This window comes from Juglans regia, chromosome 6, assembly GCF_001411555.2.
Source record: "Juglans regia cultivar Chandler chromosome 6, Walnut 2.0, whole genome shotgun sequence".
NCBI classification, from domain to species: Eukaryota; Viridiplantae; Streptophyta; class Magnoliopsida; order Fagales; family Juglandaceae; genus Juglans; species Juglans regia.
In genome coordinates, this window is record NC_049906.1 from 33842084 (window position 1) to 33855369 (window position 13286).

Genomic DNA, 13286 nt, shown 5'->3' on the forward strand with positions numbered 1-13286 from the left:
TTAACAAAAATTGAAAGCCACTATTTTTTAATAAATTAAAAATAATATATATATAAATATGGGTTTTGATAATTTTAAATATGAATTTTCCAAAATAACTTTAAAAAAGAATACAAAATGTATTTATCTCAATCAAATATCTAATAAGACTTGACTTTGTGATCTCAGAGGACTTTCGGAAAGAATCTTGTGCGGTACAATAAACTTAGATCATCTTTAGGTCATTCTGATGAGGGTGTTGGATATGTCTCGCAGGCACAAGATATGGCCCCCCTCTCTTGAAATTGTACAGCCTAAAGTTTTTGACTTTTGGGCACCAAAAGAGCACTCTAAAGCAAAAACAAAAAAGGATGCTTTTGTCATTACACGATCGGAATCTCGCCGGGCATGTCCACCAACGGACGTCGCCGGGAACTCGTCCTCATAAATGCTCCATTACTGCACACCTGGCCGTGTGACTCTATATACCGATACTTACTAATAGTAGAGAGAGAGGGGTCCCCAATAGGGTAGAGCGAGAATTTAAAAGGCAGACTCCGTGTTTTCAGAGGCAATGCTTTAAAAATCCATCAGTTACAGTTTACATAGGTGGGCAGGCAGGCAGACATAGTTGAAGAAGTGTGGCTGAGCTGGGTGAGCGTTGGGAGGTGGGGGTGGAAGTGAGGCTGGCTGCTCTGCTCTGGTCCTCTTCATGACTCTCTTTCTACTTAATTATGACCCCAAGATTTCATCTCAGTCTCTCACTGCCACTCCCAAATCATGCCGATATATAATCCTTTGATGCTATTCTTTTCGGCCGTTTCTCTTATCATCATCGTATGAGAGAGAGAGAGAGGGTGGGAGAGAGAGAACGGGTTCATTGGGGTTTTTTTAACTTCCCCAAACGATATGCTTATTCTGTGTCCACCAAACTCGTATTTCCTTAAAACACTGCCCAAAATTCTAGTCTTTCTTTGTTTGTTTGCTGTCATGTTTGTATGAAGGTAATGCTTTGTAGAGGGGCTGTTGGTGATTCACTTGCGCAGCATCTTGGCAAATACTGTGGGAGAACTGCGAGGGTGTTGAGGTTTTTGTGGTAGAGAGAGAGAGAGAGCGGGGCTAGGGAAGAATATGGAGTACGGCGGTGGAGACGGCGGAGACCACCACGATGCCTTCTTCGATCCTCAGAGGAGGAAGAAGCGCTACCATCGTCACACTGCTCATCAGATTCAGAAACTCGAAGCGTAAGCCCATATAATTTTTCTCTATGCATGATGCTTTATAAAACCTTGTTGTTTTGAATGATGATGGATTTTCTGAGTTGGTTTCTATGTTTTCATTCCTTTCGTGGGCATAAAGAATGTTCAAGGAGTGCCCTCACCCAGATGAGAAGCAGAGGTTGCAGTTAAGTCGGGAGCTAGGCTTGGCTCCTCGCCAGATCAAGTTTTGGTTCCAGAACCGGAGGACCCAGATGAAGGTAATATTGCTCATTTTCTCGATCGCATGCCTTGATCTTTTCCTTTTTCTTGAAGATTTTTTTATGTATTCTGATGTCGTTCAGGCCCAACACGAAAGAGCTGATAACTGTTCGCTACGAGCAGAGAATGACAAGATCCGTTGCGAGAACATTGCAATTCGAGAGGCTCTCAGAAATGTCATATGCCCATCTTGCGGGGGTCCCCCAGTTAACGAAGATTCCTACTTCGACGAACAAAAACTCCGAATGGAGAATTCACAGTTGAAAGAAGAGGTTATTTACTGCTTCAACTCTAATACTTTCTCGGTGTTTTTTTTTCGTACTTTAATCTGTATCTGACTTTTCGTTGGGCTCATTTAGTTGGTGTCTTTTTGTTTGGCTTGTTTTGCAGCTTGATAGAATATCTAGCATTGCGGCTAAGTACATTGGGAGGCCAATTTCTCAACTCCCTCCAGTGCAGCCTATTAATATATCTTCACTGGACTTGTCAATGGGAAGTTTTGGAGGCCAAGGGATTGGTGGTCCTTCCCTTGATCTTGATCTTCTTCCTGGAAGTTCATCAGTTGTGCCAAGTTTGCCTTTCCAGCCATGCCTTTCGGACATGGACAAGTCCCTCATGACAGATATTGCTGCTCGTGCCATGGAAGAGTTGCTAAGGCTTGTGCAGACCAACGAACCCTTGTGGATGAAGTCCGCTACTGATGGGAGGGATGCTCTTGATTTTGAAAGCTATGAAAGGATTTTTCCAAGGGCCAATTCTAACTTGAAAAACCCCCATTTGAGAATTGAGGCATCTAGGGATTCAGGAGTTGTGATCATGAATGGTTTATCATTGGTTGATATGTTCATGGACTCGGTAATTTCCCTTCATCCTTAAAAAACTGCTTGTTGGAATTGCCAATGTCTTGAAGTTGTAACCATCTCTAAGCGATTGCTGGTTTTGGGATTGCAGAACAAGTGGGTGGAGCTATTTCCCACAATTGTCTTAGTGGCAAAAACACTTGAAGTGATATCATCTGGAATGTTGGGCAGTCATAGTGGCTCTTTGCAACTGGTAACAAGCATCATCTCTCTCTCTCTCTCTCTGACTTCAATACTCTTATGCTATTTAAGAATTTCTCACATTAAAGTTTTAATTGCAGATGTATGAAGAATTGCAGGTGCTTTCATCATTAGTACCTACTCGAGAATTCTATTTCCTCCGCTATTGTCAGCAAATTGAGCAAGGCTTGTGGGCAATTGTAGACGTTTCTTATGATTTCCCCCGTGGTAACCAATTTGCTTCTGAGTCTCGCTGCCACCGGCTTCCCTCAGGATGCTTGATTCAAGACATGCCTAATGGCTACTCCAAGGTCTTCTTCAAATTTATAATCAAATGTGTTAGTCATTGGTTATACATTTCAATTCCCACCACTATTAAGCACTCGACTAATTTTCACTCACCCACGATAAGCATTGGGATAGTTTTTACTCAGTCTTCGTGGAAAATGCCAAAACAGGTTACTTGGGTGGAGCATGTGGAAATTGAAGACAAAAACCCCACTCATCGGCTTTATAGAGATCTTATTCACAGTGGGTTGGCATTTGGAGCTGAAAGATGGCTTGCTATTCTTTGCAGGATGTGTGAAAGATTTGCTTGTCTTATGGTGACGAGTTCTTCTACTACCCGGGATCTTGGAGGAGGTAGTCTCAATTAAATTTCTAATGATTCTTAATCTTCTTACCTTTTTCTTTTTCGATAAGCATAAAACTTCTTTTTGCAGTGATTCCATCACCTGATGGCAAGAGAAGCATGATGAAACTTGCCCAAAGAATGGTCAACAATTTCTGTGCAAGCATAAGCACATCAAACGGCCACCGGTGGACCACCCTTTCCGGGATGAATGAAGTTGGAGTTCGAGTGACTGTCCATAAGAGCACAGATCCAGGCCAACCCAATGGCGTGGTTCTTAGTGCGGCTACTACAATTTGGCTTCCAATTTCCCCACAAAATGTCTTCAATTTCTTCAAGGATGAAAGAACCCGAGGGCAGGTGTATATATAAACGCTGGAAATCTGTTAATCAATTAAGTTAGAAAACGTTTATATTGGAATTTCATTTATTCTAACCGTTCCATTGCTTTCATTCTATATCTTATTTTAGTGGGATGTTCTCTCCAATGGCAATGGCGTGCAAGAGGTTGCCCATATAGCAAACGGATCACATCCCGGGAACTGCATATCTGTGCTCCGAGTAAGTTTATGGACAGATTTCATTGAAAGTTCAATCTTTTCTTTGTGGGTGTATTAATGGTATGAAATTCCTGGAACAGGCTTTCAATACAAGCCAGAACAATATGCTGATACTTCAAGAGAGTTGCGTAGACTCTTCAGGTGCACTTGTGGTGTATTGCCCCGTTGATCTTCCGGCTATAAACATCGCAATGAGCGGCGAAGATCCTTCATACATTCCTCTGCTACCTTCAGGGTTCACCATTTCGCCCGACGGTCGTCCAGATCACATGCAGGGAGGAGATGTTGCATCAACGAGCTCTAGCACGCACGGGAGCATGGCTAGGTTGGGCAGTGGTTCTCTAATCACAGTGGCATTTCAAATACTAGTGAGCAGCCTGCCTTCTGCTAAACTGAATTTGGAGTCGGTGACGACTGTTAATAACCTTATTGGCTCCACCGTCCAGCAAATAAAGGCTGCCTTGAATTGTCCTAGTTCTTGATGAATGATCTGCTGCATCTGCTACACACACCCTTTTTTTTCAAATTTTTGTTTGGCTCTACCATCCTTAATTATACTGATCAGAAGAGGTTCAGAGTCTCTTTGTGCTGGGGGGGTTACATTCAATGCTGGAGAAGTATTATGGGTTAGTTGGGACTTTGAATGCACTCTCATCAAGAGCTGGAGCTGCTGATTATTTACTCCTGCTGATGCTACTGCTGATGCTGCTTTTCTGGCTGCCAAGGTTCATTACATTTTAACACAAACTACAATTTTCAGTTTTTTGGGCAGGGCTTATTCTGTTTGTTTTTTTTTTTTATATTTGCCTTTTGGAAGAGTAGAAGTCTTAAAAAAGAGGAAGTCAAGAACGCACCATACTTTTTTGTATTTCCTGCTGGTTTCTCTCATACTTTTTACCTCTCCACTTGCCTCCCTTCATTTTAAACTTCACATGAACACTGCAAGAAGAAAAAAAAAAGTATGGTTCGGGTATTGACTTCTGTTCATGGACTTCTTTTAATCCTATAAGATGAATTATTATTGTCTTTGATCGAGATCTCTCTCTCTCTCTCTTTCTCTCTGTACTTTTCTTCATAAATGGGTACTGAGTATTTTGTCTTCTGGGAAAGAGGACTGCTGGAGCTTGAAAGCAATGAAAAAAGTTAAAAAGGGGTCAGACATTGATGGGGTTTAGATTGCCACATCAATAGTGATCCATAACAAAAAAATAAAATAAAAGCTTCACATCAGTAGTGGGCTCCATGCTCTTTTCTAAGCCTGAAAAGTACTCCATATTGAACTTTAAAAGATCCTATTTTTATGCAATTTCCTTGACATTTTGTATGAAAATGCATTCTTTTTCCTTAACTTAACATGCCCACAACTGGCTACTTAAATGGGTATTCTAATAATAGTGTGTACAAATCAAGAGGAAGAAGAATACAAAAAAGGTTTATATCACTATCAATTCTGGACAAGATAAGACAGATGGAACCCAAAATTGGAGATGAAAGTGATTTTTTGGGAAGTTATGGGTTGCAGTATTTGCTGATCATAGGAAACTTATAATGGAGTTAAGAAATTGTTCATTTTGGTAACTCTTTTTCTATATATATAATGCCTTTACATTTAAATTTAGAAAAAAAAAAGGAAAGAAACTAGAAATAAGCTCTTTAAATGTGTCAGTTGTGGCATTCATATCTTCTTTAAGGTTTTTTTATCCTTAAAATTGGTGAGAAAATATAAAATAATTTTATATACGATAGTGAAGTTTGTAAATATTGTGTAATTATTTTAAAAAATATTATTTATTAAAAAATTAATTTTTTTTATATATTTTTTATATTTTATTTTATTTTATTAAATAATTAAAGGATAATTGTAGAAGTTATAATTATAAATATCTTTTATCGAAAAGATATTATAGCTGAATGAATTTGTGGATTGAATCTTGGATTAGGTTTGTGTAATAGAAGAAGCAGGTCAATCAATCTATAACAGAGATAGATGTGACCCATTTTATCAGCCAAAATAGAAGTGATAGCCGCAAACTGTCTCTAGCAATCCTCTCAACCTTTTTAAATGCATTTAAACGTGATGCGACTTTTGAATGTCCATAATTAAATCATTTCTAGAAAATATCCTCATTTAAACTTGATTCTAAGATTTTTAACTGTAGAAAAATGATATCGACAGGGTTAGAGATTAGAGTATATATATGATGAAAAATTCTACTTCCATTCACCACCATTTTATATTTTACGTCTTATAAAAAAAAAATTACCATTACATCTTATAAAAAATATATGTACACTTTATGAAAAAATTATAAGTGTGAGATATGAGATTAAATAGTAATTGATACATAATATGGCTGTACAGAAACCGACAACACCAGCCGCCATCGATGTGAACCAACCGGCCGTGTCAGGAACCGGCCGGAACCGTGGAGAACCGGTTGGCGTGCGGTGGAAATTTCAAGAAACCGACGTTTAACGGTTCGGTCTCGATTTGAAGCTGGACCGGACCGCTAAATCGACCGATATAATAAAATCTTTTTTTTATTTATTTATAATATACCCTTATCAAAACGGCGCCGTTTCACTTAAGTTTAAGTTGAACGGTGCCGTTTTAGTTAATAAGTACTATAACAGATACTGGAAACGACGCCGTTTGGCATTAAACCAAACGTCGTCGTTTTATTAAGGACGTAATAAAAAAATAATAAGTCTGAAACGACGCCATTTCACTTAAACTTAAGTGAAACAGCGTCGTTTCGTTAAGAGTATTCTTCTTCCCAGATTGTCTTCTTCCCAAACTCTCCTCTCTCTCTCTCTCTCTCTCTCTCTCTCTCTCTCCCTCTCTCTCCCTCTCTCCTATGCATCTCTCCCTCTCTCATAATTTTCTCAGTAGAACTGCCAAAGAACCGACGCCAACTGAGAACCGGGAGAGAACCGCCTCGATCGGTGTCCTCCTCGCCATCGACCGGTTACGGTCGGCGCCTCGCCCATTTTTCCAGACGTCGGTCGGCGTTGGTTTTGCCCAAAAACCACGCCGACGACATCGGTTTTCACCCCTAATGCATAATATTTTTCATCTAAATTTTGTGCATTCTATCTAAGAAAATATTAAATATATTTAAGAAAAATTTATTTATTCACGTGCCAGTTATTAATATGTTGAGAATTATTAAATTTGAAATTCAAAATTTGAATTAAAAAAATTAACAAAATGAGTCTTGTAAGTAATAGTTTAAGTACATGTAGCACTACTCTTCTATTTATAAAAAGTAGATAAATTTAGGTTTAACATAAAAAAAATATATATATTTTTTTAATACTGGACCTCATTTTTTAAAAAATGAGTGTATAAGACTTGCACATCCTAAAACTGTATCGAGCATTATTATGTATTTTTTATAAGATTGTGTTATTTTTATAAGTTTTTATAAAAACACTTCTCATTAAAAGCATAATTGTATAAAATATTGTAAAAATAAGTATATGTTTGTTGATTCATTTTTAGCTTTTTGAAAGGAATGGAGGGTTCTAGAATTTTTTTTATTTTATTTACATGACTTGATTTTTATAATTATTAAATTAAGTGATTTGATCTTTATAATTAAAAATATTTATATTATCTCATCTTCATATAATTTTTATATAAATAAAAAATTATATTTTGTATTCAATTAGGGTTTGTTGATAATAAAGATGTAGCCTTCAAAATTTCATTCTCTCAAATTTCTTATTGAAGAAAATTATACAAGTCTCGAAGATTTGGATAAATGAAGGATACATTTGCTTGAAAATAGTTTATTTATTTATTCTTCTTTACAGTTATTAAACATGATAAATGCCCAAAATGATCAATATATTTTATATGAACCATTTATACTACATAGATATTATATATTTTCAAGGAAAATCAAGATAATTTTATTCTCTAGATAATAGGATTTTAATATGTATTGAACTCTACAATTAATGAAGATTATATTTCCCAAGACCAAGGGTTGGCCCAAGGGTGAAGGCTTTGGCTTGGGATATCACTCCCTTCAATATCTAAGATTCAACACTTCATGAGTGCAAACAATCTTTTGGAGCCATATGTCCTGGTGAAAAGTTAACAATTTAACTAGTTTCGTGTAGAGAAACTTACGAGAGTGCAGTGTACGGGATTGAAGATTAATCTGCAGGGATGAGTTTGAAGGACTTTGTCTTGGAGAAGTTCCGACATTAAAAAAAAAATAAAATTATTATATCTGCTAAAATAAAATATGATAAGCAGATGGGAAGACATTGGAATATGTGTGCTATTATGGACATCACTAAGGATGCCTTTTGAAAAGAAAATTTAAATTTAAATTAGGCCCAATTGAAATAAAGTGAAAGCTCTCAAAGCCCATGACCATCATCCGAAACACTAGGCTACATCCTCGCAATATCAGTTCGGCTGCCCAGAAAGCCTAGCCATAAACTTTGACAAAAGGGCCAACATTCTTAAGTGTAAATGAAAATACAAAAATTTAATCTACAGTATTTTTTTATATATTATTAATATGATTAGCTATATCAATTTTTTAATATAAAATAATTACTTTGATCAATCACATTAATAAAATGTATAAGAAGGAAGCAAAAATGATTGTATGTAACTGATAAAAATAGTAGCAGTTCGAATCCGACCCGGTTAAATTCAATGACTAAATAAACCGCTTGTGAACACAGAATTAGGCCCGACTATTTATATAAAGAGTTTTGCTACAGCTATCGAAGAAGTAGCCCGAATCACTTCACCGAATGGTTCATTTCATTTTTTTATTTTTGTTTTCTTTTTTTTTTCATGTATTTTTTTAATCATTATAAATATTTTTAAAAAAAAAAAATTACAACATCATTAAAAAAAATATTTTTTTAATCACTAAGTAAAAAAAAAAAAAAAATCATTCGGGACACTTTTTGAGTTCCAAATTCGGCTGGGAAAGCATTTATGTTATATAAATTCACATAAAGCTTGCTAGTCTCGATTATTGTTCGTCAACAAATTTCTATAAAACTCAAATTGACTTGTTTGCTCATTCCTATATTTTATGATAAATATATACATACATAAACATCAATGGATTATATATGTATATGGTTTAATATGTTACAAAACAAAACACTTATATGTACAGATGTCATATCTACTCTATTATAATAAGTGGCTATCTAATTGTGAATAATAACTTTTCTTGTTTTTCCCTTAAGTTATGTTTTACCAAAAGGCCATTCAAATCCTTGACTATTTGACATGTAGCTCCCTTGTAGAATTTAATGAAGGATCTTATTTTACCAAAAGGTCCTTAAGACACTTGACCATTTGACATGTAATTCTTTTGTAGAATTTAATGAATGATCATATTTTACCAAAAGGTCCTTAATAATCCTGTGGTTAGATACTTTGCTGAAATTTAGATCTTTTTTTAATTTAGATTTTTTATTTTTCTTTAATCTTGTAATCTTGTATTTTTTTTTCCAGACAAATAAGCTATTGACTTTTTCATATTTTTATTTAAATCATTATGTCAGGTATACCCCGAGACTAACGCACTCGTGACCGTTTCCTAATATATATATATATATATATATATAAAAGCATTAATACCAGCACAAGTAAACATGCTATTTATATAGTTTTTTGTTTCTTAAAATGAAAATAAAAAATCGATAAAAAAAACACTCATTGAGTTTTGAGTTCAGTATAGTATAATTGAGGAGAGCTCTGACATTTAAAAAAAATGAGTAGAAGTTTGAGTCGAGCTCGAGCTTAATTTTAATATAATGAATCTGAGTTCAAGTAACCAAAACTTGCAAGAATTTGAATTTATTACATCCCTAACTGCCTTAAATTCTATCAAGATATTCCATAACTTGACCATAAAAAATTTAAAAATTATAAAAGTCACCCTTTTGTTGGTCACTCTCCTAAACCTCTTTGATTTTATTCAGTCCATCTCTGTGTAATTTGTCTTGTCCAACCTGATGAAAGGAGAATTATCTTTATTTATGAGTTGGGTGATCAGTTTGGGAGGTGCAGGTGTATGTGTTGTGGCTGAGTGCATGGCTTTTGAGTTTTTAGTTCAATCCAACTGGTGAAAAAAAGCCTCCCCAAACACAGTATTAAACAAAGTTTTGAATAGCATATTGAAAGTCGTACTGGTCAAGACACTCAAACGAAATATTTCGATATTGATATTGTTTCGAGATAGTCGATATATGAATAAATTATATATATAACTATATATATATAAATTATAAATAATATAATCTGAATTAAGGATCAAAAAATAAATTTGTAATTTAAAAAAATAAAAAAAAAATTAAAGATCGAAATATTGACCAGCACAGACCAATACAAATTAAAATATAGGTCAATATTTGAACCGATATAAAATATATATAATACCTATATCAAACTAGTGGCCAATACTAGTTTGGCCGGTATGATACGATATTTAAAACAGTGATACTAGTGCAGGGGTATTGGGGCTGGCATTTTTTAATGGTTTTTTATATTTGGAATTGACATCCACGATTAATGAGGGCTCCACAGTCATATGTATACCTACCTGGCTTATCTCGTATGTATGGACGAGATAAGGATCACGCTTCCGCATCTTGCCACTTCATTTTTATTCCTTAATTTCCCTACCTTTATTTTTCACATTAAAAATAAAAAATAATTTAAAGAGAAATAATATTTATAGTAAAGAATGTAAGTGCCGCCGCTCATTCTTTAAAAAAAAATTGAATAAATATTTCATTTTTATAAAAAAAAAAAATTAATTTTTTAATAATAAATCTCACTATTTTTTAAAAAGAGTGTGCAATACTTGTATAATCTATGACTGTATCTAACATTACTCATGAATGAATTCCATTTTCCTAAAATAAATAAATCTTGAAGAGTATCTAACTCTTTCATAAATATTAAATGATTTTTATTGAATTTTTTAATTAACTTTACAATATTAAATCACATCAGTTTATAAATTTATTTTTATAGAATCTTTTTATGTTTAAAATATTTCTATATAATGTGTGTGTATGTCTATATAATATGTGGTATTAAATTATTAGAAATTATTTATTATATTTTACTTGTAAAACTATCATATAATTCCAGATCAAGAGATATTGTTGAGAGGACAATGATAAATAAAATTTTCTATATGTTTATATCCCATTGATTTTTCATATTTAAAATCATTTGAAAGAAAAAAGAAAGCAATTCTACAGTCTACTATATATGGTGAAGAATATTACTCGATCAGATTCAACTTTGTCAGTTGACAAATTTGAAAGGTGCATGCATACTTCCAATTTCATTTGAACTCATTATTAAAATGTTGACTCTATCATATTCCTTTATCATGCACTAAAATTCTGTTTCCAAAAATAAAAATACAAAAAAATATTTACTTTCTATAATCATGAGGATTAACTCGCTAACCATGATTTTACAAGAAAAGATAAATACATTTTTCGAATGGAAAAAACTACTCTTTCTGCTAGTAGCTCGCGTTGGGTTTTTATTTTTTAACTTAATAATTAAGTAAGTATTTTTTAATAATATTGTGAATTTTATTTTTTATATATATAATTAAAGGGAGTAATGATTTGTATTTGTTCCAAATATACAAGTTTCATGGAGACGGTTTGTAAAAAGGGTAACAATATCCTTGTACCTCTTTTACTACTGCTTTACTATCCAGTTAGTTTTTTTTTTCTCATTTTGCTATTTGAATCTAGATTAAAAATTTCAGATTATGGCATTTTTGCATAATCTAGAATAAAGTAAATTCAATCAAACAACTTAATCATGTAAATTAATTTAAAATAAACTCAATTCTATAAAAATCGACTCAAATAGTAAAATAAGGTTAAGTTTTATAAAATTGAATTTATTTTTAATTATATTATATGATTATGTTAGCTGATTGAATTTATTTTATTCTAAATTATGTAAGAATGTTATGTTTGAGATTCTTAATCCAAATTCAAAGATCAAAAGAAAAAAGAAAACTGGATAGTAAAATAATAGTAAATGAGAGGTGTAAGTATATCATTATTCTTGTAAAATACCGGACCTCATTATTAAAAAGAGTAAAAAAAAGAAAAATTGGGATCTGCTTTTTACGAAAAGCCTGAACAAGACTTGTATACATAAGATTTATAGGTAGGATTACTCGATTTAAGGGTAGGATATCTTAGACTCTATTCGAATGTTAAGAATGTATCAAATTATTTATAAATAGCAGTAAAATAATTTGTAAATAGTAATAAATTATTTATAAATAATAAAAAAATATTTATAAAAAATAATAAAATAGTTTGAAAACAATTATATTTCTAAATAGAGCCCTTCATTTTTATATTCAAGATATAGATTCTAACTTTTCCTTGCAAGAATGAGCATATTCCTAGAGAATCTATGCTCAAAATAATTTAAAAACTGACTACAGAAAAAGAACAAAAAAAGGAAAATAAAATAAAATAAATAAATAAACATAGTCTTGGCGTTTACGGTAAAATCAGGATTAGAAAAAGGGCAGTTGAGGTGTCAAAAAGCGCAAGGAAAATCTGGTGGGGACCAGCTGATATCGCACACACAGCGGACAACTGTGTTTGCCAGCCGTCTTTGTCTCCCCATTTCCTTTCCTAAGGGAAATGCTTTAGGTCTCAAAGTGTGTCCCGAATGTTTGTTTATTTTTTTTTATTGAATAATTAAAAAAATAATTTTTAATAATATTATGATTTTTTTATTTTTTTTAAAAATATTTATGATGATTAAAAAAATACATAAAATACATAAAAAAAAAACAAAAAAAATAAAATGTCTATTCGGGACACAAAATGGGTCCCGAATTCGGGACCCATAGCAGTGCCCTTTTCCTAAATCTTTAGTGGCTGTAGATAATAGATATTTCTTCTCCATTTCCTTTTTTTTCTCACAATATATATATATATATAAATTCAGGTGAAAAATAAATAAATAAAAATAATAATTCATTAGTATATATTCTTTAAAATATTATCATAAAACCATAAGTAAAAAATAAAAAAAAAATTTATAAAGAATTGTGAAGGAGCCAATCCAATTCAAGTAAATATAAAATATAAAGAGTAATGTTTTATAATGTGTTATTAAATAATTAAAAATGATTTATTATATTTTAATTAAAAATTTATTATTTAATGACACAACTTATAAAAAAATGACGAGAAAAGAGATATTATTAATAGATTTTTTCAAATATAAATGTAATCGTACTACCTGTCGTCTTCACAGCTGCCAGAAAGTGTAACACTGAAGAGGACTGCCGCTTTTGATGACATCTCTCTCTCTCTCTCTCACCAAAAGTGCAGAATATTTAAATATTGTTTATTTATCTGTACGCAACAAAGCCCATGTCGTCCACAAATAAAAAGAGATAATTTAAAAAATTAAAAAAAGAAAAAGGGTAATTGCCGGAGAAACCACCAGAGTACGCCGCGTGTCGGGCGTTCTCAGCCACAAGATTCCTTCCCCTCACACCTCTTCTGGAATTCTCTACGTCGAAATTACTAAAAC

At 33.0% G+C, this 13286-nt stretch overlaps 1 protein-coding gene across 1 annotated transcript; it reads left to right on the plus strand.

The window, feature by feature from the left end:
- The first annotated feature begins 340 nt into the window (after positions 1-340).
- Positions 341-4723, plus strand: LOC109012082 (homeobox-leucine zipper protein HDG11-like). Its single transcript, XM_018993545.2, has 10 exons — positions 341-1223; positions 1339-1456; positions 1541-1729; positions 1848-2312; positions 2409-2510; positions 2599-2808; positions 2956-3139; positions 3220-3488; positions 3600-3689; positions 3769-4723. The coding sequence occupies exons 1-10, from the start codon at positions 1111-1113 to the stop codon at positions 4168-4170; spliced, it is 2142 nt and encodes a 713-aa protein (XP_018849090.1). The 5' UTR covers positions 341-1110; the 3' UTR covers positions 4171-4723.
- The last annotated feature ends 8563 nt before the right edge of the window (positions 4724-13286 follow it).